This window comes from Erythrolamprus reginae, chromosome 12 (assembly GCF_031021105.1).
Source record: "Erythrolamprus reginae isolate rEryReg1 chromosome 12, rEryReg1.hap1, whole genome shotgun sequence".
Taxonomy (NCBI): domain Eukaryota; kingdom Metazoa; phylum Chordata; class Lepidosauria; order Squamata; family Dipsadidae; genus Erythrolamprus; species Erythrolamprus reginae.
The window spans coordinates 18,191,298-18,217,574 of NC_091961.1; the positions used below are offsets into that span (position 1 = coordinate 18,191,298).

The 26,277-nt window shown below is 44.4% G+C and overlaps 1 protein-coding gene across 2 annotated transcripts; it reads left to right on the forward strand.

The window, feature by feature from the left end:
• Positions 1-1,848: 1,848 nt before the first annotated feature.
• On the forward strand, positions 1,849-22,734 carry ELMOD3 (ELMO domain containing 3). Of its 2 annotated transcripts, none has more exons than XM_070765553.1 (11): positions 1,849-1,970; positions 3,593-3,670; positions 5,821-5,890; positions 8,638-8,703; positions 11,114-11,205; positions 12,528-12,651; positions 14,028-14,150; positions 15,741-15,871; positions 16,161-16,237; positions 19,021-19,148; positions 21,451-22,734. In XM_070765553.1, exons 1-11 carry the CDS (start codon positions 1,956-1,958, stop codon positions 21,669-21,671), a joined length of 1,125 nt encoding a protein of 374 aa, XP_070621654.1. In that variant the 5' UTR covers positions 1,849-1,955; the 3' UTR covers positions 21,672-22,734. The 2 variants fall into 2 exon arrangements, with proteins under 2 accessions (XP_070621654.1, XP_070621655.1); XM_070765554.1 differs by having other exon boundaries at positions 1,850-2,278.
• Positions 22,735-26,277: the final 3,543 nt, after the last annotated feature.

Sequence of the window (26,277 nt, forward strand, 5' to 3'; positions counted from 1 at the left end):
AGTGCCCCTGTTGAACAAGCAGATAATCTTCCAAATGAATTGGAAGATATCTGGCTGCAGACGGATCCAAGGGATCAAAACCACCAGCAATTTCCAAAGTTCCTTCGTTCCTTCTTATATGACAGTCTTGGCATATTCGGGTTTCTTTCCATGTAGGATTTAGAGATTTCTGGCGACATCCCACTCGTCATCTTCAGGCTGGTGCTTCTGTCCTTGTTCTAGGGCGAACACAGCGAGACCTCAGCTGCCTTCCCTCCATAAATATTGGTGGGTGGGTGGGTATGGTTTGATGGCTCAGCAGCTGCATGCTGTGTTGAAACTTCCTGGTGAGTCAGTGGGGTAACACCTGGGATTGGTGATGTAACTGAGGTATGCATACCCAGCGAGAGTATGGCTAGCTGATGAGGCCAAAATAAGGCTGAAATACATCTACCCTAGTCTCCCTTAATTTTCAAATTCAGCAAAAACATGTGACATATATATATATATATATATATATATATATATATATATATATATATATACATACACACACACACACATATATATGTCACATGTTTTTGCTGAATTTGAAAATTAAGGGAGACAAGGATAGATCTATTTCAGCCTTATTTTGGCCTCATCAGCTAGCCATACCCTCACTTGGACTTGAACTTGCAACCTTGGCCTTGTAAGGCAGAGAATTAACCTCTAGGCTACAGTATCCAATCCTTTCAGCTCTGTGCATATATATACCTATATACATACATGTATATATATATATGTTTTCGTAGATTTTCACAGGTACAGGTATGACGGTCTTGGTATATTCAGGTTTCTTCCCGTGTAGGATTTGGAAATTTCTGGCGAAGTTTCGACGAGGTCTCACTCGTCATCTTCATGCTGGTTTTTCTGTCCTTGTTCTAAGGCGAACACTGCGAGACCTGAGCTGCCTTCCTTCTATAAATACTGGTGGCTGGGTGTGGTTTGATGGCTCAGCAATTGCCTGCTGTGTAGAAACTTCCTGGTGAGTCAGTGGGGTAACAATTGGGGTCGTTGATGTAGCTGAGGTATGCTGATTAGTTAATGGTTGTAGATTAGGTTTGATATCCTGAGTAGTTGGAACTTGCAGGCTGCTTGATTGTTTTACAATGTGTGTTCTGAGTCTGGTTTCTATGGCTGGGATACATTTGAGGGCTGGTTTCCAGATGTCTGGAAAGACTTTATTTATTTATTATAATTTATTATTAATTAGATTTGTATGCCATCCCTCTCCGAGGACTCTATAATTTTGTAAATATATTTTATGCATACTTTATTTCCATTGCTATCATCTATTGCTTAATATACACGTTTATAATACTTAAAAGTTATTAAAATGTTATAGACCTATAGATTATTCTATTAAAGACCTGTCAGTCTATTTTGTTTCCTTCTTTCCAGCCAATTGTAAAATGAATTCCTTCCTTCCTTCCCTCCCTCCCAACTCTTTTCAACTGGAGAAGCTTCTTAGAGGAAAGTGAAACGTTTAAAAAAAACACCCAAGAAAGTCCTGTTGCCTTTTGGAAAAGCACCATAACCTCCTAGATGACTGAAAATCTCCAGAGACGTTAGAGATTCCCTTTTCAACGCAGCGCAGCCCCGAAACTAAAACTCTCCTGCGGGTTATTAAAAAAGGAGGCTTGGACTCAGGAAATGAGAATCCCTTCGATGGAAACCTCACGCATGCTCCCCTCGCCTCAGCCCCCCTTTTCTTTCCGAGGGGCGCCTTTGCCACCAAGCAAAACGAACGCTGAGCAGGGAGGGAGCCTCCCAGTCCCGGACTACGTTTCCCAGCATGCAAACCGGCGCGCCTGCGCTTATGGCTCCTGTGGGCGTTACGAGCAAGAGTGGGGGGAGGGAATGTTAGCAACAGAACCCAGATTGGAGGAAAAAACGGCGGATTTAAAACCCGGGTTCGGTCCAGCTGTTCAGGAATGACACCTCCGTGGGTGCGTGACGAGGGGCAGAAAGGCAGCAGGGCGCTCTGGCGGGACCCGCGGGGAGAGCAACGGGGCTGGGAACGTGGGAACCTGTTGACACGTGTCTGCAGATGCGTGCACGGGGAAGAAGAGAGCCTGGGCTTGCATGCGTGGCGAGAAGGTTTAGGGGTGCGAGTGAGTGAGTTGAGGGTTGTTGAGAGAGGGCAGAAAGAAAGCCCCTTTGGCCCAGGAGGTCGTGGGAATCGGGTTTTTATTGGGGGAGCGGGGGGAGGCGGATTCCAACGTGATCAGATGGCTTTGTAGAAGGAGCTGTAAAGGTGAGTCTGTTGCAAACACTAATAGTCACTGTGGACCTTGAGAGGGAAGTGGGAGGGGGGTGCAGGGAGGGTTCAGCTCTCAGGTTGCCTTTTCTTCCCCTGCAAAGCTGATCCCACCAGTCACCCAGCTGGGCTCCCAGCATTCCTGCCTTCCTCACTTGGCAGCTTTGCTTCCCCCCTTCATCTCTTCTGGCCTTTTCTACATCCCTTTGCCTGCAGGCTGCAATTTCGATGCATCCCAACTCAAAAAGGGACATTCTGGCAACCTGGACAGGTCTCCCCAAGCCTCTTCCCCCTTGGGACCTTGGAGCCAGAGCAGGAGGAAGCTCTGTCGGTTGGCGGAGAAAGCTGCAGCTGCTCGGCTTTTGCAACACCTCCCCCCAAAATAATTTATTAGATAATAATAATAATAATAATAATAATAATTATTATTATTATTATTATTATTTATTAGATTTGTATGCCGCCCCTCTCCGAAGACTCTCCAAATGATAAAATGCATTTCCAAATTAGAACTTGGGGTCCTGGTGTCTATGGAGATTCTCCATCTTGCAGATCGTCTCAAAGGTGCTCCCCCCCCCCTTTCACAAGGCAACTGGGCTGCATTTTCCTTGTGGAAGAAGAAAACGTTTCGCTTCTCATTCGAGAAGCTTCATCAGTTCTGGGCGATGGAAGCAGAGATGGGCTGCTAAGGTGGAACGGTGACGTGTGCTTGCCCTGTGGCTGTGAGTGCTAGCGGAGTCCAGCGCAATGATGCTACTGCACCTGGGCAGGTAGAGAAATCATGCACGGACACACAGGTGTGCCTATGCTAACACTCAGAGCCACGGGGGCGAGCACCCATCACTGTTCCACCTTAGCAGCCCACCTCTGGATGGAAGGATGGGTTCTGGTAGGACAGTGATGGGGATGGATGGAAAGATTGCATGTCTTTGCGGTCATCTGTGCCTTAGCAATCTCTGAGAGCTGTTTGGGGCCACTTGGGGGTTTATCTGTGCAGTTGGGGTCCTGCTGTTTTTGCCCCATACCATTGTGAAAAAGGCATGGAAGCTGAGCGGTTGGTGCGAGCTCTTGTTGGAAGGAATATGGAATATTCCATAATAATTGGAAAGAGATGTGGAACACCTATGCAGCTTTACATAGCAGTAATTCTGGAATCGCACCTTCTGGGTTGCTCAGTTTCAATGGAGGCAGGCAGTTCTGTGCACCGTGGATCCAAATTTCTTGTTCTTTTGCAGAAGGCTAAAGTATCTTTGGGATTTGAGAAATGATTGTGCTTTTCCCTGGTGACTCTGATTTCATTGTTTCCATTAGGGGATGAACCAGTGCAGCATAAACAACTGCCAGCGTGAAACACAAACAATTACCTATCCAGTTTACAAAGCTGTGCATGTGAGTATTTATTTATTATTACAGTTGGAAGGGACCTTGTAGGTCATGTAGTCCAATCCCCCCCCCCAAAGCAGGAGTCTCTACACCATTTCAGATAAAGGGCCATCCAATCTTCTCTTGAAAATCTCAAGTTTGGGAGCTTTCACAACCTCTGCAGGCAAGCTGTTCCACTGGTTGATCTCTCTCACGATCAACAAAGTTCCTCCTTATTTCCAGGTTGAGTCTCTCCTTGGTCAGCTTCCATCCATTATTCCTTGTTTGGCTTTTTGGTTCCATAGACAACAGCCTGGCCCCTCCTCTCTGTGGCAGCCCCTCAAGTATTGGAACACTGCTATCATGCCATCCCTGGTCCTTCCCCTTGCCAGACTGTCCGTGCTCAGTTCCTGCAACCACTCTTCGTATGTTTTAGTTTCCAGTCCCCTTATCATCCTGGTTGCTCTCTTCTGCACTTTCTCTAGTTTCAATGTCTTCTTTGTAATGTGGTGACCAAAACTGGATGCAGTACTATATTTTTAATTAATTAATTAATTAATTAATTGTTAGCAATAGCACTTTTTAACAGAGCCAGTCTATTGCCCCCACAATCCAGGTCCTCATTTTACCCACCTCGGAAGGATGGAAGGCTGAGTCAACCTTGAGCCGGTGATGAGATTTGAACCGCTGACCTACAGATCTACAGTCAGCTTCAGTGGCCTGCAGTACAGCACTCTACCTGCTGCGCCACCCCGGTATACTGGTCACTACGTTCTAACTGTCTTTCCTCATACAGTACTCCTGCTGACTATGATCATTGGTGTTATAGCTGACTGCAGGTGAAGGACATAAGTTTAGGAAACATTATTAGGAAATGCTCCCCCAAGCAGTGTCTGAGTAGGCTTTACACTCCATTACGAGAACCAGCTTGCATTCAAGTTTCTCACAGTTCACAGACACGTATGCAGTCTTTTCTTAAATCCAGATATTGGGCAAATGTGACACAGTTTCTCTTGCTCGAATGGCAGTAAGAAATAGAGTTGAGAGGCATCCCATAATCTTATTTCACTCACACCAACCACTAAAATTAGGAATTAGGAATCAGTTACCAAATGTGAAACTGAGTCTTTTGTTCAACATTGTGGAAAGAAAGGAAATCAGCTTTTTTTGTCTGCATGTTTCTTTAAAAGAGGAAACTGTTCCACTTCCTTTCTCCAGGGTACAGATATTAGCTGCTAGGGACGTGAGCCAAACAGCTCCTATTTTTTCCACCCATATCTCCAGTTTTCAATTTTTCCTGATAGAAACATAATTTCATCAGGTTTATATTTTTGTTTATTATAAATGACATTTTAACATTAGGTATCTTCACATTACATTAGGTAGTTTGGGCTTTTCTATATACAAACCTTTGCTGAAATTTTGAGGCTGCGTGTTTGATTCTCTGCTAGCTGAGGAATTCTGGGAGTTGAAGTCCACCCATCTTAAAACTGCCAAGGCTGAGAAACACTTGTTGAGTTTGTTGGGTGAAGTTAGAAAATTAAGTTAATTGAGTAAACTGTGATTGTGTTAAGCTTGTATCACCAGTTCAAGGTTGACTCAGCCTTCCATCCTTCCCAGGTGGGTAAAATGAAGACCCAAATTGTTGGGGACAATATGCTGATTCTTTTAAACCAATTAGAAAGAACAAGCGGTATATAAGTGCTTTTGTGTTAGGTTATTATAGTTATTATTACAAACAGGTTAATCTGAGGAACAGATTCTTTGTGACTTTTTAGTTCTTACTAAAGTAGGACAGAAAAAGGTTGGGATGTTACAAGGGCTGAAGCAGTAACACAAAATCACTTTGTGAGATATTGGCCTGGGAAGGCCTTGCAGGTAAGTTATGAAAAGGTTACACATGTGTTCTTTACATTTGAGGAAAAAGCAGAAGCAGAGCCTGGGGAAGGAGTCAAGAGAGGAATCAGCCTGGAGTCCTTACATTCCCACAAGCAGTTTAAGCCCAATCCTTCTATTAACTCTATTGGCACCAATTTCATGCTAAATGTTGGTTAGATTCTGGTACATAAGCATGAACAATAAATCAGCTTACTGGAATTTAATGTGTAGTCCTGATTCTTCGCGTCAGACAACATCCTGCTTTGCGCCCTTAGAATCCTCATCTCTCTATGTTCCAGATTTCTGCACTGAAACAAAATGGGCTGCTTCAATCTCTATCAGCAACACCCAGTGATTTTAAGGAATCAGGTAATGACCTAATTAATTTGATTTGATTTATTCAGTTTAGGCACTGCCCAACTCCAAACCAATTCTGCACGATATTAATTATCTCTCCAAAATTTGAAAAAAGCAAACCAAATATAAAATTAATAAGGGGTATTAAAAAAAAGGAATAAAAAGAAGAGATGGTGAGTTTTGCGAAGAACATCCCCATGACCAAACATAGTCAAGAAGAACCCCAACCGTCCTAATACAAGGCCCAGGTTAAAGAGCCAGGTCTCCTCTGGGAGATTACTATTGGCATTCAGCCCCATGAATATCAGGAGGAATTTTAGTTACAGCTCCTTAGAGTCTGTTGCATTTTGGATGATGTGAAACACTGAGGAGCAGGGACTAGCAAAACATTTCACTTTCAAAAGGACTTGTTCCAACCTCACTGGAAACAAGGTGGTGAATTCTGCATGTAAATCATGCTTCAAACATCTTTTCAAGCTTGAAGCTGTTTTGTCCTCCACTTCTAAGGAACTGTGGCAGGATCATACGCCTTTGAAGTCCCTGAGATGACGGTATTAGATCTCCCAGAAATTTAAGTAGCTTCATCTGCTTCTCATTTATAACTGTGTCTGGAGGCAGATGCTCCTTTAAATTCTGCATGAAAGTCAGTAAAGGTTGAATTCTGATTGGCTGACAGACAGAGCTGTGGTTTTTATGGTGTTCTTAAAAATGACATTAATTATAAAGAGTGGATTCTAACTGTTTTAGGGCACAAAGATCTGTATGCTGCTAAAACTCCCATTGTTATGACCTTTAGCCAGGCAAAATGGTGCATCATAGGGTCACAATTGTTGAACCAAAGTATCTCAAAATGGGCTAAGTTGCAGAATGCCCTAAATCTGGGACTCGTGACTCCCGAGGGAATGAAATTTGTGGAAGCCATGGCTGCTTCATTGCTACTGTTTGTTGCTATGCTGTTGTTGTGGTCATGAGATTTTCATTTTCAACTTTGACAGTTTCCAAGCCATTCTTGGAATTCACTTCCAGAAGAGGTCATGACACCTGTCAGCATTGATAGCTTCAAGGCAGGATTAGACAGATTCATGGATGCCAAGTGTATCGGTGGTTATTGATATGAATGTCCATGTGCCGCCTCTATGTTGGTTGAGGCAGGCAGGACTCCCTTGAGTACCATTTGTTGGGGTTCAAGAGAAAGGGAGGGTCTTGCCTTCTCTTTCTGCTCAAGATTTCCATGTACAATTGGTGGGCCACTGTGTGACACAGAATGCTGGACTCGATGGGCTTTGGCCTGATTCAGCATGGTTCTTCTTATGTTATTCTTACAAACCATTGCTATTCTCCTACCCAGTTGTAGCCATTTACTTTCCGTAATGGAAAGATGAGGGTTTTCATAGTTAATATTTGTTCTGCCGGTGTGTTTCAACCGCCCGTAATTACAGGGTAATTAGTCCAGGAAGACACACACGACACGATAAAAGGAAAACCCAAAAGTTTTTATAAACAGAAAAACAGAAACAGCTCCCTTTTTAAATGTCAAAGGGATTTTCTGATACACACAAGGCACAGGTTAAATGCAACCCAATTGCTCACCCAATAACTGGGTAATTGAGTCCAATTCTAAAGTCCAGAGAGTCCCCACACAATCTTGAACAGCACAAAAACCACGATCTTGACAAAACAATGAATCAGATAAACTGCCATGAGGCTAAAACACCAGGTTGCACTTTTATCTGTAGCACTAATTACAGCAGCCCCACCCAACCACAGGTGGCCTCATTTTCTCTTGTAATAACCCTTCAGTTGTTGTCTCCTTTGCATCACTCTACGCATGCGTGGATGTGTCATTAATTATTGTTCAGAATCCAGGGATGATACAGATCTCCTCGTGGGCTGTCTGCCAAACTCTCCTCTTCCCTGTCACTCACGCTTCCTTGGTCAGAGGAGGCTTCGTCGGCAGATTCCATCGGGAGCAAAACAGGCCTGCGGCATGTGGATGTTTCCCCCACATCCACCTGCACATTCCTTGGGGCAGGAGCTGGGCCAGAGCTAACCACAACACTATTATTACCACCTGTCAGTTTCAGTTGATTTCTGTTTTAGAATCCACCTCTACAGTTTCCCATTCAGAAAAATAAGATGGAGCTGCTATATAGTGCCTGGAGCTGAATGGAATTGAATACTTTATTTGGCCAATTTGATTAAACATACAAGGATTTTATACACAAGCATACAAGCAGATAATTATCATGATGATGATGATGATGATGAAATTGCAGTCATACTACATGGGGCAACAGACATTAAGCAGCATTGAGCAAATTTAATGTTTAGCAAAGTGATGGCATGGGGGGGGGACTGCCTTTGTGTGTAGTTGTTTTGGCATGCAAGCCCTATATCTCCATCCCAATGGGAGGAGTTGAAGCAGTTTATCTACGGACCCCTCCAGGATGTGAGAGGTCTTTAGATATTTTCTCAGCCCTCCTTCTGACCCACACAACATACAGGTCTACTCTGGAAGGCAGGCTGCTTGCAGTTGTTCAGTCTACAAGCTTAACTTTCCATTGATGTCTGTTTGTTGCTGTACCAAACCAGACAGTTATAGAAGTACATATAACAGACACAGTAATTCCTTTGTATAGTCACACCTAGATCTTTTAAAAAAGAAATGGAATTATTTTTCATGCCTCTTAAATGAGTTTCTTTGGAAGTGATTCTGGAGCAGGTAGTTCTGATGTCATCTTGTTTCCCCCTTGCTACAGATATTTCAGAGGAGGTACTACGAGTCCGTGAAGAATGGGACAACCTAGCAAGCATCCAGACAGGAGGTATGGAAAATAAGTACTTTATCACTTTATTCCATATTTGGATCTGAAGAGCTGATAGATAAATTAGTGAAGATTGGACTTAATCCCTGGATAGTTCAATGGATTTGCAGCTGGCTGAAGCATAGACATCAGAGAGTTATTGTTAATGGTGAGTATTCTGAGCAGAGACAGGTTACAAGCGGTGTGCCACAAGGGTTTGTTCTGGGTCCTATTCTTTTTAATATGTTTGTGAGTGACATAGGGGAAGGTTTGGTAGGGAAGGTTTGCCTATTTGCCGATGACTCTAAAGTGTGCAATAGGGTTGATATTCCTGGAGGCGTCTGTAATATGGTAAATGATTTAGCTTTACTAGATAAATGGTCAAAGCAATGGAAACTGCAGTTTAATGTTTCCAAATGTAAAATAATGCACTTGGGGAAAAGGAATCCTCAATCTGAGTATTGTATTGGCAGTTCTGTGTTAGCAAAAACTTCAGAAGAAAAGGACTTAGGGGTAGTGATTTCTGACAGTCTCAAAATGGGTGAACAGTGCAGTTAGGCGGTAGGGAAAGCAAGTAGGATGCTTGGCTGCATAGCTAGAGGTATAACAAGCAGGAAGAGGGAGATTATGATCCCGCTATATAGAGTGCTGGTGAGACCACATTTGGAATACTGTGTTCAGTTCTGGAGACCTCACCTACAAAAAGATATTGACAAAATTGAACGGGTCCAAAGACGGGCTACAAGAATGGTGGAAGGTCTTAAGCATAAAACGTATCAGGAAAGACTTCATGAACTCAATCTGTATAGTCTGGAGGACAGAAGGAAAAGGGGGGACATGATCAAAACATTTAAATATGTTAAAGGGTTAAATAAGGTCTAGGAGGGAAGTGTTTTTAATAGGGAAGTGAACATAAGAACAAGGGGACACAATCTGAAGTTAGTTGGGGGAAAGATCAAAGGCAACATGAGAAAATATTATTTTACTGAAAGAGTAGTAGATCCTTGGAACAAACTTCCAGCAGACGTGGTAGATAAATCCACAGTAACTGAATTTAAACATGCCTGGGATAAACATATATCCACCCTAAGATAAAATACAGAAAATAGTATAAGGGCAGACTAGATGGACCATGAGGTCTTTTTCTGCCGTCAGACTTCTATGTTTCTATGTTTCTAATTGAATTTTAATTGTGCTACCATTATGAATGATCTCACATAATGCAAAACCCACCAGTTTCTCTAACTGACTTACCGTATTTTTCAGAATATAATACACACCTTAGTTTTTTGGGGGGGGGAATAGGGAAGGGGGGAATCTACCTACTAGGTGTTCATCTGGCTTGCGTCCTTAGTCTGTTCAGCTTCAGCACATTATTTAATTCCCTGGTTAGGGCTGAAAAAAAGATCTTTGGAGGGAGGAGCAATGAAAGCAACCCTACAAAGGGCTGGGAAAAAACTTCTTCAGAGTGTAGCAGAGAAAAAACCCTGCAAGCTGGGAAGATTTTAAGACCTCTATTTGTATATAAATTGTGTGTTTGTATTGTCTATATGTAAAATATAAATTATTTTTTAAAAAAAAAGAAGAAAAAGTTACATTTGGAGTATAAGACATCCAAATTTTCAGCTTCTTTTGGGGGGCGGGGGAGGTGCATCTTATATTCCAAAAGATATGTTATTTTATTCTGATATTACTTAGTCTGGGAAGGAGTGCAGGGTGGAGTAGGAAAAGGATACTCAACAATAAAACCATCCCTGAACACGACAATAAGCATAATAAGGATTTTAAAAATGTAAACAAAGTGATGTTTTAAAAATGATGGTATAAAAAGGATATGTACGTTGAGGTGTATGTATAGAGACGACTAAGGTTTCCCACTCAATACTTTATGTGTATTTTGAATTATGCAGGTAGCCCTCAACTTACGATCATTTGTTTAGCCAATTTACAGTGGCACTGAAAAAATTGACTTACGACAGATCCTCATACTTACAACCATTGAAGCCTCCCTGCAGTCACATGATCAAAATTCAGGCTCTTGACAACAAGCATGCATTTATAACGATTGCAGCCTTATGAGGTCACATGATCTCCATTTGTGACCTTCCCTGCCAGCTTCTCACATGCGCAGTCAAAGGGCTCTGCAGGTCGGAAGCCAGATTTGCTTCATGACTGCAGTGATTCACTTAACAACCATGGCAAAAAAAGACCAGTGCTCAAGCAATAAAAATTCTGATCTCAATTGTCTTCATAAGCCAAGGATTACTTGTCTGTATCATGAGCTCTTCCAATTTGGAGAGATCTGTTTGGAAAATTCAAATAATGTAGTTTTAACTTAGCGGCTAATTTTTTTCTCTCCTCAAAATGTTAAGATGCTTTATTCTTCTACTGGAAGGAATCACGTCCTCTTTCTTCCTTTCTTTGCTTGCAGGCATTGTGGAGAAACCTCCTGGCCCGATACCTTTGATATCTTTCAACGAGGCACTCCAGTATTTCCAAACGGCAGACCTCTCTGACTGTAGGGTAGGTATGCACCATTAGGATAGATATAGCAGTCCTCTTCCTTAAATATTTTAGGGACCAAAGAACACGGTTCCTCTGTAGTCCTTAGGGCAGAAGTGATTATGTTCATGTGACTTGAAGTAATTTCATAATGTGTGGCTGGAGGAGTCTACGTCAGCCAGGGCCCAAAGTGACATAGTTTGTAGAAGTAGCTGCAAGTGTGAGACTAGGCCAGTGATGAGGAACCTTTTTTTCCTCAGATGCCGAAAGAACGTACACACACGCAGTTGTGCAGGTGCGAGTGCCCACAGCCATAATTCAATGCCTGGAGAGGGCGAAAACACCTTCACCCACCACTCGGAGGCCCTCTGGAGACCAGAAATGGCCTATTTCCCAACTTCTATTGGGACCAGTAGGCTTGTGTTTTGCCTTCCCCAGACTGCAAAGGCTTCCCTGGAGCCATGGGAGAGTAGAAATGCCCTGCCCCACCCCCTGGAGGCTCTCCGGAAGCCAAAAACACCCTCCCAGAGCCTCTGTGCAAGCCAAAAATCAGCTGGCTGGCACACACAGGCATGTTGGAGCTCAGCTAGGGCAATGGCTAACGTGCCACCTGTGGCACCCATGCCATAGTTTCGCCATCACTGGACTAGTCCAAAGCCACCATATTTAAAAGCGCTGAAGGCATGTAAGCAGGGTGGACAAAGCTTCCCTGAGGAGAAAGTTCCCTCAGGGAAAGGAACCAAGTTGGTAAGGGCACAAAAAGACTAAATTTGGGCCTGAGAACATTGCAAGCCCCTCTCCAAGTCTCACCAACAAAGGGATTGGGACTACATGGGAAACCCCTCCCCACCAATTCTGGGGGATAAACAGAGGCCCTGAAGCCTGTCCAGCCTTTGGGATCCCGGCAACCTAGTAGTGGACACTGAGTAAGTGTCAATGAGTGTGTGTGTGTGTGTGTGTGTGTAAGAGCAAGAGTATATCATGAAAGTTTGCTACATGCACTGGATCTCTGTGTATTTTAAAAAACCCTCTTGGGCCTCAGGGTTCAGCTGATTTGGGATTGAGTGTGGCAATTTCCCAGGCCGGTGAGTGTGTGAGCGACTGACCATAAGCTGAACCTGAGAACACACTTGTGTAACATGAGCCCCTTTCAGAGTGTCTATCTCTGATAGTAACAAAAGACGATAGTAGTAGTAACCTCTCAAAAGAAGCCCTACAGTTCTTATGAAACGTTATGCCGCCCATCTCCCTTATCGGTGTCTCTGCCACTTGAGAAGGAGGCTGGGGGTTGCTGTTCCCCTTGCACCTGCCTTTCTTCTACCTTTAATTCTTCTTTCTTCCAGAAAAAGATTCAGCCCACCATCCTAAGAAGAGGCCTGGCTGCCGTGGCCCATTTCCTTTTTGGGCCTCCTCGTCTTCATCAGCAGCTGCAGAGCGAGAGAGATTTGGCTCTGGCCATTGCCCAGTGTGAGTATGGCCTCTGAAAATGAACGCAAGCATCTCCCCAACAGAGATGCTGCTTGTTCATTGGGTGGCCACCGTTTCACAGCAACTTCCCTAACTGTCTCTAGTCCGGAGTTCAAGTTCAGGAAAAACTCGAAAAGTTTGCCAAAACAGTGCTGTCTGCGGTGGCCAATGCAATGGTTCGGGCCCTTGGGATTCTAATTTATCATCCCAATTTATTTAAGTTTAAGTTTTCAGTACAGGTAGTCCTTAGCTTATGACCACAACTGAGGCCAACATTTCTTTTGTTAAGTGCAACGTTTGTTAAGTGAGTTTTGCCTGATTTTATGACCTTTCTTGTAGCAGTTGTTAAGTGAATCAATGCAGTGGATAAATTAGTAGCCCAGTTGTTAAATGAATCTGGCTTCCTTACTGACTGGGCTTGCCAGTATGCCGCATAAGGGGATCACGTGACCTTGGGACCCAGCAGCGGTGATTAATGTGAACCACTTGCTGAGCCTCTGAATGTTGGTCATGTGATCACGGGGATGCTGCACAGGTTGTAACTCTGAAAGACGGTCAAAAGCCACCTTTTTCAGTGCTGTTGTAATTGTGAATGGTCACTAAACAAAGTGTTGTAAGTTGAGGACTGCCTTTATTGTATAGTTTTATGGGTTTGTTTCATTATATTCTATCTGGTGTTGGAGGATTAGTTTTAATAAAAAATAGAATAAAAATTTTAAATGAATAAAATCAATGTTACTTTTCTATTCCAGCAAAGATTAAGAAAGTAGTATTGATCTAAATTTCATTACAGCTAACTCAGCATGGTCTGTTTTAACTGACAGAAGGTCACCATAGAATTTAGGCAGACTCTCCCTGTGCTCTCCCAGATCTTTTAAGCTGAAAGGCTGGATGTCTTATTTGGCCCTTAGGAAGCACAAAGTAAATGGAGCCAATATTGAATGTAGCTCAGGGTTGAATTGTGGGGTCCTTGATGCTCTCTGAGCATGGCGGTTTTCTTGCAGAGGTTTCTTTACCCAACTAGGTAACATCACCAGTGGCATGAAGATGTTACCTAGTTTGGTAATGAAATGCCTGCAAGAAAACAACTAAACTCAGAGAGCATCAAGGACCAGGATAGGATAGGGATAAAGATAAGGATAAGGAGGATAAGGATAAATGGATAGGATAGGATAGGATAGGATTGTAGGGTAGGGTGGGATGGGATGGAATGGGATGGCACTGGACAGAATTCTTTATTGGCCAAGTGTGATTGAATACATAAGGAATTTGTCTCTGGTGCATAGGCTCTCAGTGTATATAGAAACAACAAAGTGATAGATCGACTGTCTTGTTCTCAATAACATAGAGGACCTAATGGGCCTTTCCCTGTACAGGTGGTTTGGACAATAATGAAAAAGTGCACATGAGGATCTTGCAAACTGTTTACAAGAAACTAACTGGCTCCCGGTTTGATTGTGCCCGTTATGGATCCCACTGGGAAGATCTTGGATTTCAAGGTATGCTGAATGTGGACAGGGATGGGCTACAAAGCGGAAGGGCGGAAACGCCATTCCGTTGACAGAAAAGGAGCACATAGGCTTGCTCCATTGCCGTCTGGCATGCACATGCTGTGCATGCACAACTGGCGCGATTCCGGTAAAAATGACCAGTTTTTTGTTTCCGTGCATGCGCGGAAGTAAAGAAAACAGCAGTTTTTACTGCCGGAAAGAGATTTCAGCTGCTGCACATGCACAGCAGCCGAATTTTGCTGGAGCCTGCAACAAGAGTGGCCTGCCCCAGCTCTGGCCACGTGTCCTGCTCTTTGATCTCCCGGCCCACAGGAGAGATGCCTGCGGCACGGGATAGCACAGAACAGGCCATGCTTCCAGAATTGGGGCCACCCAGCCTGCTCCCTGTGCCATAGCCCCTGCAGGAGGTGATCCAGGTAAGCAGGGGCGAGGGGAGCGGTGAGGGGAGCGAGGGCGAGAGGCACAGCGGGGGCTGGCAGTTCTTACCTGGTTTGGCCGGTCACTTGCGACCGGCAACTCTTCTCTCCAATTTCCGTGGTTTTTTTGCTTCCACACATGCACGGAAGCAAAACCCCCCCGGAAATTGCACGCGCACATGTCTTCATGCGAGTTTTGGCTTCTGCGCATGCACATACTGGGCATACATGCATGGGCGCGCTCTTGGTGCGTTCCGGGAGGTCTGGGATTGGTAGCACGCCCCTGAATGTAGAAGAAGAGTCTTCGCATGAGCACATATATACAGGGGGAGTCTTGTTTCATTCTCGTTCATGGGTCTTGGAACAAAGAAGGCCCCAGTTGGCTATTTGAAGTGATCTGCGTTTTTTTTCTTGTGCACCAACATCACAGCATTGATTTCTTCCCCTTCAGCACATAGAGGGGTAGTACAAGCGAGAGCATTTATAGGAGTGTGAGGGAAGGCAGATTCAGTGATTTCCTCTCTTACTCCCCCAAATGGCAGTGTTTGAATTTCCCCACCTGGGAGATAGCCAGGTTTTGCAACTTCCTTCCTTCCTTCCTTCCTTCCTTCCTTCCTTCCTTCCTTCCTTCCTTCCTTCCTTCCTTCCTTCCTTCCTTCCTTCCTTCCTTCCTGCCTGCCTGCCTGCCTGCCTGCCTGCCTGCCTGCCTGCCTACCTACCTACCTGAACAAAAACGTGTAAGCTAAACACAACCCCCAAATCACCCCATATATACATGCAAGCTGTCTTCTTACAGCACACTAATTCTTGATCTCCGGTAGCTTTAGAACAAGGCTGTCAAACTCCCTCCCACAGACTGGATGCGTCACACGCTGGCCACATCCACGCCTGGTTTAGTGAAGGGGGGAAATATTCCCGATATGTCATGTGACGCTGCTGGGACAACGTGAATTGTCTTTAAAATAATTAATAGGCCATTTCTGCAGGAGGGTCTAGTTTTTGCAGCTGTATTTCATTACAAACTCATGAGGAAGTTTTTATCACACGACTTTAATTCCAGCATTGCCTCAAGTGTCTGAGCGATTTACTGTCTGGAAGTTTACTTAATACATGCAGCACCATTTCTGGGTGTGAGAGCCTCTGTGTATCTTCTACCCTCAAGGAATGGATCCCGGCACAGATCTACGTGGAACAGGGCTGCTGGGACTGATGCAGGCACTTTATTTTGTGATGGATTCCCGGATATTACCTGTAGCTCAAGAAATTTTTAAGCTGTCTCACCATGAGGTTCAGGTAGGTTTCCTCGCTTTTCTCTGTTCTGTGTTCAGATTTTCCTTTTAAAAAGGAAAAGGATGAAAGGTTTAAAAAAACATTCAAAGCAATGTTTTGCAAACTTGGCAAGTTGAAGCTGAATGGAATTCTGGGAGTTGAAATCCACCCAGCTTAAACTTGCCAAGTTTGATAAACACTGATTTGAAACATGCTAGCTGTGTTTTAATCTTTAGCAAAGCCAAAGGAATTGAGTTTTGGGTCTGTTGTAGGCAGGGCACTTTTTAAAATGTAGCTTTTGTTTCTTTTCCAGAATTTCCCTTTCTGTGTGATGTCTATCAATATTACCCGTATTGTCATTCAGGTTTTGAGGGAAGAACGCCTTTCCAGGTGAGCTCATCATGTGCCTATGCGCTATCTGCCGAGGAGTTGATGGGACATATGTTGATGTCATCATGCCTGTGCTATGACTTGATACATGTGCCATGATACATGTATACAAACAGGGCTTTTAATATAATGACATCAGATATAATGATGATATCAGCATCATGCATAACGTTGTCATGTATCTCTCTGTGCCTTTGTGAGCTTTCAGTGCATTGATCCATCAGTTAAGTTGTTAAAATACAGGCAGTCCTCAAATTACGACCACACTTGAGCCTGAAATTTATGTTTCTAAGTAAGACATTTGTTAAATGAGATTGCCTCTTTTTTACGACCCTTCTTGCCACAGTGGTTAAGTTAGTAAACATGGTCCTTCTTTAAGTGAAATTGGCTTTCCCCATTGATTTTGCTTGTCAGAAGGTCGCAAAAGGGAATCATGTGACCCCTGGGACACTGCAGCAGTCGTAAATGTGAACCAGTCATAAATATGAACCAGAACTATCACCCATCTCCTCCCACCTATGACTGTATGACTGTAACTTGTTGCTTGTATCCTTAGGATTTATATTAATATTGTTTCCTGATTGCTTATTTGTACTCTATGACAGTGTTTCCCAACCTTTTTTGAGCCGCGGCACATTATTCATATTTTCAAAATCCTGGGGAACATTGAAAGGGGGGGGGCAGGGGGCGGGCTAAAGAAAAGTTTGGACAAAAAAACCTCTCTCTTCCTCCCTTTCGCTCTATTTCTCCCTCTTTCTCTCTTTTCCTTCCTTCCCTTCTTTCTCTCCATCCCTCTTTCTTTCTTTCTTCCTCTCTTTTTTGCTCTCTTTCTCTCTCCCTCCTTCCCTTCCTCTATGTCTTTCTCTCTCCCTTGCTCTCTCTCTCTCTTTCTGTGTCTCTCTTGCTATCTCTTTCTTGCTTTTTTCTCTCTTTCTTGCTCTCTCTCTCTCTTTCACTGTCTCTTGCTATATGTCTCTTTCTCTTTGCCTCTCTTGCTATCTCTCTTTCTTTCTTTCTCTTTCTCTCTCTCTGTCTCTCTTGCTATGTCTCTTTCTTTCTCTTTCTCTCTCTCTGCCTCTCTTGCTAAGTCTCTCTTTTTCTCTTGCTATGTCTCTCTTTCTTTTTCTCTCTCTCTGCCTCTCTTGCTATGTCTCTCTTTCTCGCTCTGTCTCTTTCTCTGCCTCTCTTGCTGTCTCTCTTTCTCGCTCTGTCTCTCTTTCTCTGCCTCTCTTGCTATGTCTCTCTTTCTCTCTCTCTCTCTCTGCCTCTCTTATATGTCTCTCTTTCTTTCTCTCTCTCTCAGCTGACTGCAAGCGGGAGCCCTGACGGCGGCAGCTGGATGTGCTGCTGGACGCCCTATATGCCAGGCCCGCAGTGCTAGCATGTACGGCGTCCAGCAGCATGTCCAACCGCCACCGTCAGGGCTCCCACTTGCAGTCAGCTGAGAGAGAGAGAGAGAGAGCTCCCTCTCGCCGCCGCCATCTCCCCACGACTGCCTGCGGCCGCTGCAGCCACCCCCCCCTCCGCTCCCACCGCCAGTGCCCTCCCGCCGGGCCCCAAAGGACACTTGCCGCCGACGCCAGAGAAACTCCAGCTGGGCGGGGCGCTGCCGGTGCCTCCGATCTGGGGCTCCCACTCGCAGCTGTCCCTCGGCTCCTGCCTGATGCCGCGGTTTCTGGCGCTCTCCTGCTGGGCCCCAAAGAAGGAAGGCGAGAAAAAGGCACGAAGAATGAAGCTCTCCTTCTTCCTGCCTTCCTTCTTTGGGGCCCAGCAGGAGAGCGCCGAAAACCGCGGCATCGAGCAGGAGCCGGGGGACAGCTGCGAGCGGGAGCTCCAGGTCGGCACCGGCAGCGCCCCGCCCAGCTGGAGCTTCCCTAGGAGCTTCGCGACACACCTGGCCATGTGTCGCGGCACACTAGTGTGCCGCGGCACACCGGTTGGGAAACGCTGCTCTATGACAATCATTAAGTTTTGACCTCATGATTCTTGACAGATGTATCTTTTCTTTTATGTACACTGAGAGCTTATGCACCAAGACAAAATTCCTTGTGTGTTCAATCACACTTGGCCAGTAAAATATTCTATTCTGTTCTAGTCAAATATCTGAATTTTGATCGTATGACCATAGGGATACTGCAACAGTCATAAGTGTGAAAAACAGTCATAAGTCATTTTTTTCAGTACTATTGTAACTTTGAGCAGTCACTAAACAAACTGTTGTAAATCAAGGACTACCTATATGCAGAATCTTCACTGGTGTAATTTCAATTTAGGAGCAGGATATTTGTTTTGAAAGCTGTTTCCTTTTTTCACATGTTGCTGTAAAGGTGTAATCTATAATGTGGATTTTTCCTTTGGCAATGGATGATGGCTTCTTTGTTTAAGTTTACCTGTGCCATCTTCAAATGGGTCTCTTTTCTAAGAGATGGAGATTTATTTTAACTTATTTAAACTTATTAAATGGGCTCACAGCCCAAAGGAAAACAGAATGATCTTTTATGGTTTGTTTAAAATACAAGTATATCCTTTAAGTCTTCCTGCACTTCAAAACAGGCATGTGCCTATGCATTTTCCACATAAAGTACTCTAAAACAGTGAAACATGTGAATTCTTAGGCAGCCAAACACCGCCATCTATGGGCAGTGGGCCTGAAGGGAAGTTCTTAAAGATTTGCTGAAGCACAAAGTATATTTCAGGAAAAGAGAGAAGAACCCAAGCAGCTCAAGGAAGATTAAGCCTTTGAAGTGATAGTAGATGTAAATATTTTGTAATGTCTTTTTCAGAGAATGCAATCGAAGGCAGCAGGTCATTGCAGTGCTCAACGATTTGTATGTAGCTATATTTTTACGGCTTTTCAACATCTGGAAAACACAGCAAAAGACCATTTCTGATTCTGGTTTTGTTCTAAAAGGTGGGTTGCTTGGATTTTGTTCTGAACATCGACAGAAGTAACATGATGTGCTCTTTATATTAATGCATTCCTCCATGGAAAGTTTCAGCAATACGGTTTCCACTCCCACCAGACACAGGCTTTTCTTGCAATAGATAATAATTGCAATAGATAATAGATACAATCATAGATATGAAAATGACTCTTAAAGAATCCTAACACAAGGATTGGGATAAACAGTGGGTTTGTTTACTGCAGTGTTTACTTAACAACTGCTGCAAAAAGATAGTTGTTACGTGAATGACCCGCTTTAACATTGTCATGACATATAACCGCAATGGATAGGCACTATGGTCAGAACTACCTATAGCTACTTCCCATCAAGCAACTACAGATTCCACATCTGGAATTCATTAGGCAAATCAAGCCAATGTTTGAGCATCTGTCTCGTTTGCATAATTTATGTTGGTTTATGGTTTGAATAGACACATATTAGGACTGACATATGACTTAGGAATACCTAGGTCAGTGATGGCAAACCTATGGCACGGGCGCCACAGGTGGCATATCTGCTGGCATGTGAGCTGTTGCCCTAGCTCAGTTCCAACGTGTGTGTGTGTGCCAACCAGCTAATTTTTGGCTCACACAGAGGCTCTGAGAGGGCGTTTTTGGCTTTCAGTGAGCCTCCGGGGGGATGGGGGAGGATGCTTTTACCCTCGCCTGGCTCCACGGAAGCCTTTGGAGCCTAGGGAGGGCAAAACGTGAGCCTACCGGGCCCACCAGAAGTTGGGAAACAGGCCGTCTCTGGCCTCCAGAGGGCTTCCGAGGGGCAAGAGAAGCTGTTTTCACCCTCCCCAGGCATTGAATTATGGGGGTGGGCACTTGCGCATGCACTATAGTGCACACCCACACTCTTTCAGCACCCGAAGGAAAAAAGGTTCGCCATCACTGGCCTAGTTGGTTAATTGAGTAAGATGTAATTCATTTCCTAACCCAGCGATGGCGAAACTTTTTTGGTTCGTGTGCCCAAAGGGGTTATGTGCATTGCTAACACGGGCGCAGGTGCCCATACCCATTCCCCCTGCATGCGCAACCCACCCACCACGCTGCCCCCGTGAATTCACACAATCCCTCCCGTCCCCATACATGCGCACAGGCCTCACTGAAGCCTGGGACGGTGAAAAAATGGGAAACCGGAAGTTCGGAAAAGCAGACTTCTGGTTTACCTATTGTCCTGTTTTTCTCACTCCAGAGCCTTCAGGGAAGCTTCCTGAAGCCCTGGAGCAGAGGTCTTCAAACTTGGCAACTTTAAGACTGGTGGACTTCAACTCCCAGAATTCTCCAGCCAACATGGCACTGTGGCATGTGTGCTATAGGTTCCCCATAGGTGCCATAGGTTCACGGTTCTAACCAGGCTGCATGTATTTAGTGATTAAAAGGGTATACAGAGCTCATTTATTTATTTTCCCTTCTTTGAGGGAATATGCCTTCTTTGAGAATGAAGATACAATGGTTGGATTGATCATCTCTAGTTTTCTACTTTCTATGCAATGTGACTGCTGAATGTTTTCCTAGCCACAGCTGCTTCTGATTGGAACAAATGGGCAGGATAAAGAGATAATAATAATAATAATAATAATAATAATAATAATAATAATAATAATAATTATTATTATTATTATTATTATTATTAATTAGACTTGTATGCTGCCCCTCTCCGAAGACTCAGGGCGACTCACAACAATAATAAAAAACAATATTATAGCGAAATTTGACTTTCACACCTAGATTCTCCTCCAAACACTCCATTGGACAATACTGTCAAAACTAAGATTGACAGGAGACCCCACAGCACCTTCCAACCCAGAAGTGGAAAACAAAAGTGCCTTATCTACCTTTCTCCAGTAGCTTTTCTTACAAACCAGTCTTTACACATAGTCCTCAACTTAGCAACCATCTGTTTAGTGACAAATTTACAACAGCACTGAAAAAAGTGACCTATGACTGTTTTTCATACTTATGACAGTTGCGGCATCCTGGAGTTACGTGATCCCCATTTGTAACCTTCCCAGCTGGTTTCTGACAAACAAAGTCACTGGGGAAAGTCAGATTTGCTTAATGACTGCATGGTTCACTTAACAACTGCAGTGATTTGCTTAACAGCTGGCAAAAAATGGGGTCTTAACAACCATGATGGGAAGTTTGGGCTCAATTGCACTCATAGGTAAAGGACCACCTGTACTCATTCTATGCTGAATGTTGAGATTTTTCATAGCATGCTCATATTGGGTGTAATTTGGCTTTTCTTTTTCTTTCTTTCCAGAATTGGAAGCCTTTGCCAAAAGAAACCCAAAGCAGCTGCTGAGACACATGGAGACATTCATGAACGGAAGCTCTGCAGCAGGAGGGGATGATAGTTTTCAGGCTCCTGCTTTCAGCTTGGATGTTCTTGGTCCCAACTTAAGCTCTGGTACCGTTGACAGTGAGGAGTTGAATTTTGCCAGCATTGATGACATGGCGACCGAGAAAGCGCAAGACAGCTGATCTGGATCCAGAACGGTGTGAGAGTCCTTGTATGGGTTCAGTTGGCAAAGGTGGCTGCTTTCACAGCCTTTTGGAGGGCTCAGAGGAGAGCTGACGCTCTTGAAACGCTACTCAAGTAGAGATGCAGGACTTTGGTTGTAGGGCAGAGCAGCTGCCACAAGGTATAATGAGAGCTCTCGGGGTGGAGCTTGGGAGAAAGAGCAGCCAGCTTCATTCAAGAGTGGAGCAATCCAGCCAGGATCTGATTCTCCCAGTCAGTCGCATTACAATGAATTTGTAGAGGAGAGTGTAAATCTGATATATGAAAAAGCATTACACTCTCCTCCACCCCGCCATGTTCTTTCAATGTTCCAGCTAAGAAATATTAATGCGTTGTGGATTGTGAAATCTGAGCTCATGTCATTTAAAAAAAAATGGAGTTCCGGTACCTCCAGGCTTAGGGTTCTGCCCCCCCCCCTCCCCGCCACTTCAGTTGCGGTTTTATGTAAAAGAACCAAGTCTTCTATCAGTTGGGAGGCATTTATTTCCAGATGGCTTATTCCTGACAATTTATCAATCCACGGGGTGTGTGTTTTGCTTGAAACAAGATAAACAAACATGCACGACTAGGTTGTACTGAAATTGAGACACCCGCATTGAAAGCTGCTGAAAATGATAAAGAGACCACCAGCCATGACACCGTAGCTGTTTTCCTTTTATGAATGATTATATAGCACTTTACATCAATGAGGCAAATCAGGTTTTTTTTTAACCCCTGGTGTGTGATAAAACCAAGGTTATTTTATTCCCATTCTTCTACTACTCTGAGTTTTGGAGTGGCCTCTGGGTTTGAAAATTGGCAAAAAAGGATAGATTTACTGCATGTGAAGTTTTCAAACGTCTCTTGTAAAGCGACAAAAGTTGCTGCACAATAAGCCTTTAAATAGTAATTTCTCTAGTTCCAGGAGATCCATTTCAGCTATGCAGAATTCACACGGATGTCTTGTTCAGTGTACCAACCGTGATGTAAAATTCAAGCCTTATGGACAGTGTTTCCCCACCTCATTAAAGTTATTGTCTTCAATCCCAGGCTGTGTGTCTGTTCCATTAACCTCAAATTAACTGCAAAAATCAATACATTTGAACTGAAGTTCCTCCAGACTACCCCCCAAAAAATGTTGAGACTCTGGATAGAGTGCAGAGAAGAGCAGTGTCTATTATAAGAGATCCTGAAGACTAAATTGTATGATGAACTGTTAAAGGAACAAGGTATGTCTACCTAACAAAGAGAAGGATTAAGGGTGACATTGATAACTGCCTTCTGGTACTTAAGGGGCTGTCACAGACATGAGGGGATTGACTTATTCTTCAAAGCTCTGGAGGGCAGGACAAGAAGCAACTGATAGAACTTCATTAAAGAGAGACCCTACCTTAAACCAAGGAAAGTTTTCTGACAGAACAGTTGATCACTGGAACATCTTGAGATGTGTAATTGTGGGTGCTCCATGGCTGAAGGTTTTAAAGAAAAGATTGGACATTCATTTGTCTGGGATAACAGTTGCTCTTAGACTTATACAACCGCTTAGAAACATAGAAACATAGATCCATCTAGTCTGCCCTTATACTATTTTCTGTATTTTATCTTAGGATGTATGTATGTATATCCCAGGCATGTTTAAATTAAGTTACTGTGGATTTACCAACCATGTCTGCTGGAAGTTTGTTCCAAGGATCTACTACTCTTTCAGTAAAATAATATTTTCTCACATTGCTTTTGATCTTTACCCCAACTAACTTCAGATTGTGTCCCCTTGTTCTTGTGTTCACTTTCCTATTAAAAACACTTCCCTCCTGAACCTTGTTATGGTAAAGCTTCACGGTGCTTTACAGTCCTCTCTAAGCAATTTACAGAGTCAGCCTCTTACCCCCAACAACCTGGGTCCTCATTTTACTCACTTCAGAAGGACAGAAAGCTGAGTCAACCTTAGGGAAGATATAAGAACTCCTGCTTTGGGTAGGACATTGGACTAGAAGACCTCCAAGGTCCCTTCCAACTATGTCTGTCTGTCCATCTTATTTATTTCATTATTTTATTTTATCCGCCCCCCCCAATCTATAACAAAGTGACTATGATTCTAATTTGTTTTTAACATAAAGGTAGGTGCATTAGACAGTAGGCAAATCACAGTGCAAATACCACATAATATGACTGAATTGTTAGCCTATGCTTTGATTAAAGCAGTGTTTCCCAACCGTGGCAACTTGAAGATATTTGGACTTCAACTCCCAGAATTCCCCAGCCAGCATTTACTGGCTGGGGAATTCTTGGAGTTGAAGTCCAAATATCTTCAAGTTGCCAAAGTTGGGAAACACTGGATTAAAGAATAGGGATGCTATAAGTAAAAGATTGAGCTGCTATCCCCAATGGAGCCACATTGAATTCAAGCCTGCATCCTTTTGATTAATTATACTTATGAATACAGGTAGTCCTCAACTTACAACAGTTCATTTAGTGATTGGAATTACACCACCACTGAAAAAAGTGATTTATGACCATTTTTCACACTTGATGATCGTTGCAGCTTCTCCAGGCTCATGTGATTTTCATTCAGATGCTTGACAATTGACTCACATTTATGACAGTTGCAGTGCCCTGGAATCGTGTGCCTCAGAGTCTGCGACCTAAAAAGCAAAGTCAATGAGGAAACCAGATCTATTTAACAACCATGTTATTAATTTAACAACAGCAGTGATTCACTTAACAAATGTCACCCCAAAAAAAAGTCAGAAAAAGGGTCAAAATTCAATTTCTCACTTAACAACATAAATTTTAGGCTCAATTGTGGTAAGTTGAGGATTACCTGTATTCACCTGGGAGAAATACAGCAAAATCCATCTATGTACAATATGGGCAAGATTGTGATAGAAAGTTCAGTACAGTACTGTCTGTCATTCTGGTTTAACTTTGAGTAAACGATTTAGTATTTCCGGGGTCATTACATAGACTTGAGGCAAGAAATTGCAGCTTTCCTTTTTTTAATTTTTAAGGCTGATCGTTGTGTTCACAGGAAGACTTTGTAGCCATTTGGGCCTATTGCCCTGACGACCTATAACATACCTCCAAAGCTTCAGATCACCACATCATCATAAAGCAAAGTCAGTTTGGGCATCCATTCCTGACAGTCAGGTTGAAAGTGGGATTAATATGTGATGACAATAACACTTGTTGGATGGACAAGCCGGGGTGGCACAGCAAGTAGAGTGCTGTACTGCAGGCCACTGAAGCTGACTGTAGATCTGAAGGTCAGCGGTTCAAATCTCATCACCGGCTCAAGGTTGACTCAGCCTTCCATCCTTCCGAGGTGGATAAAATGAGGACCCGGATTGTGGGGGCAATATGCTGGCTCTGTTTTAAAAAGTGCTATTGCTAACATGTTGTAAGCCGCCCTGAGTCTAAGGAGAAGGGCAGCATAAAAATCTAATAGATAGATAGATAGATAGATAGATAGATAGATAGATAGATAGATAGATAGATAGATAGAGTAAATACAGTGATCCCCCGTTTATTGCGTCCCCAACCATTGCGAACAGGGTACTTCGCTATTTTTCAACCCGGAAGTCAAAATACCATCTACGCATGCGTGCCCGTTTTTTCTATGGGCACGCATGCGTAGATGGCAACCGGCTTCCCTGGGTCTTCCCCCTCTTGCTGGCGTCAGCGAGGAGTTTCCCCACCGCCCACGCAAACTCCTCGCTGCCGCCCGCACTTCGCCCGCCCACGCGGTTCATTCTCGCCGCTTTCGAGCTGAGTCCGGAAGAGAATTCGCTCCCGGACTCAGCTCGAAAGCGCCGAGAGCCAGCGCGGAGGAGCCGTTCGCTAGCGCTGGCTATCGGCGCTTTTGAGCTGAGTCCTGGAGCGAATTCGCTCCCGGACTCAGCTCGAAAGCGCCGAGAGCCAGCGTGGAGGAGCCGTTCGCTAGCGCTGGCTATCGGCGCTTTTGAGCTGAGTCCGGAAGAGAATTCGCTCCCGGACTCAGCTCGAAAGCGCCGAGAGCCAGCGCGGAGGAGCCGTTCGCTAGCGCTGGCTATCGGCGCTTTTGAGCTGAGTCCTGGAGCGAATTCGCTCCCGGACTCAGCTCGAAAGCGCCGAGAGCCAGCGCGGAGGAGCCGTTCGCTAGCGCTGGCTATCGGCGCTTTTGAGCTGAGTCCTGGAGCGAATTCGCTCCCGGACTCAGCTCGAAAGCGCCGAGAGCCAGCGCGGAGGAGCCGTTCGCTAGCGCTGGCTATCGGCGCTTTTGAGCTGAGTCCTGGAGCGAATTCGCTCCCGGACTCAGCTCGAAAGCGCCGAGAGCCAGCGCGGAGGAGCCGAAGATTGGGGGCGGCGCGGCTATTTTAAAATGTCGCCGCCGGCATGGGGGGCTTGCCAGCACCCCCCGGACCCCCAACCCGGGCTTGGGGGGCTGCTAGGAAGCCCCCCATGCCGGCGGCAAACAGCCGCGCCGCCCCCAATCTTCGGTTCCTCACTAGCGCTGTGGGAGTAAAAACACCATCTGCACATGCGCAGATGGTGTTTTTACTTCCGCAGCGCTACTTCGCGAAAACCCGCTCGTTGCGGGGGGTCCTGGAA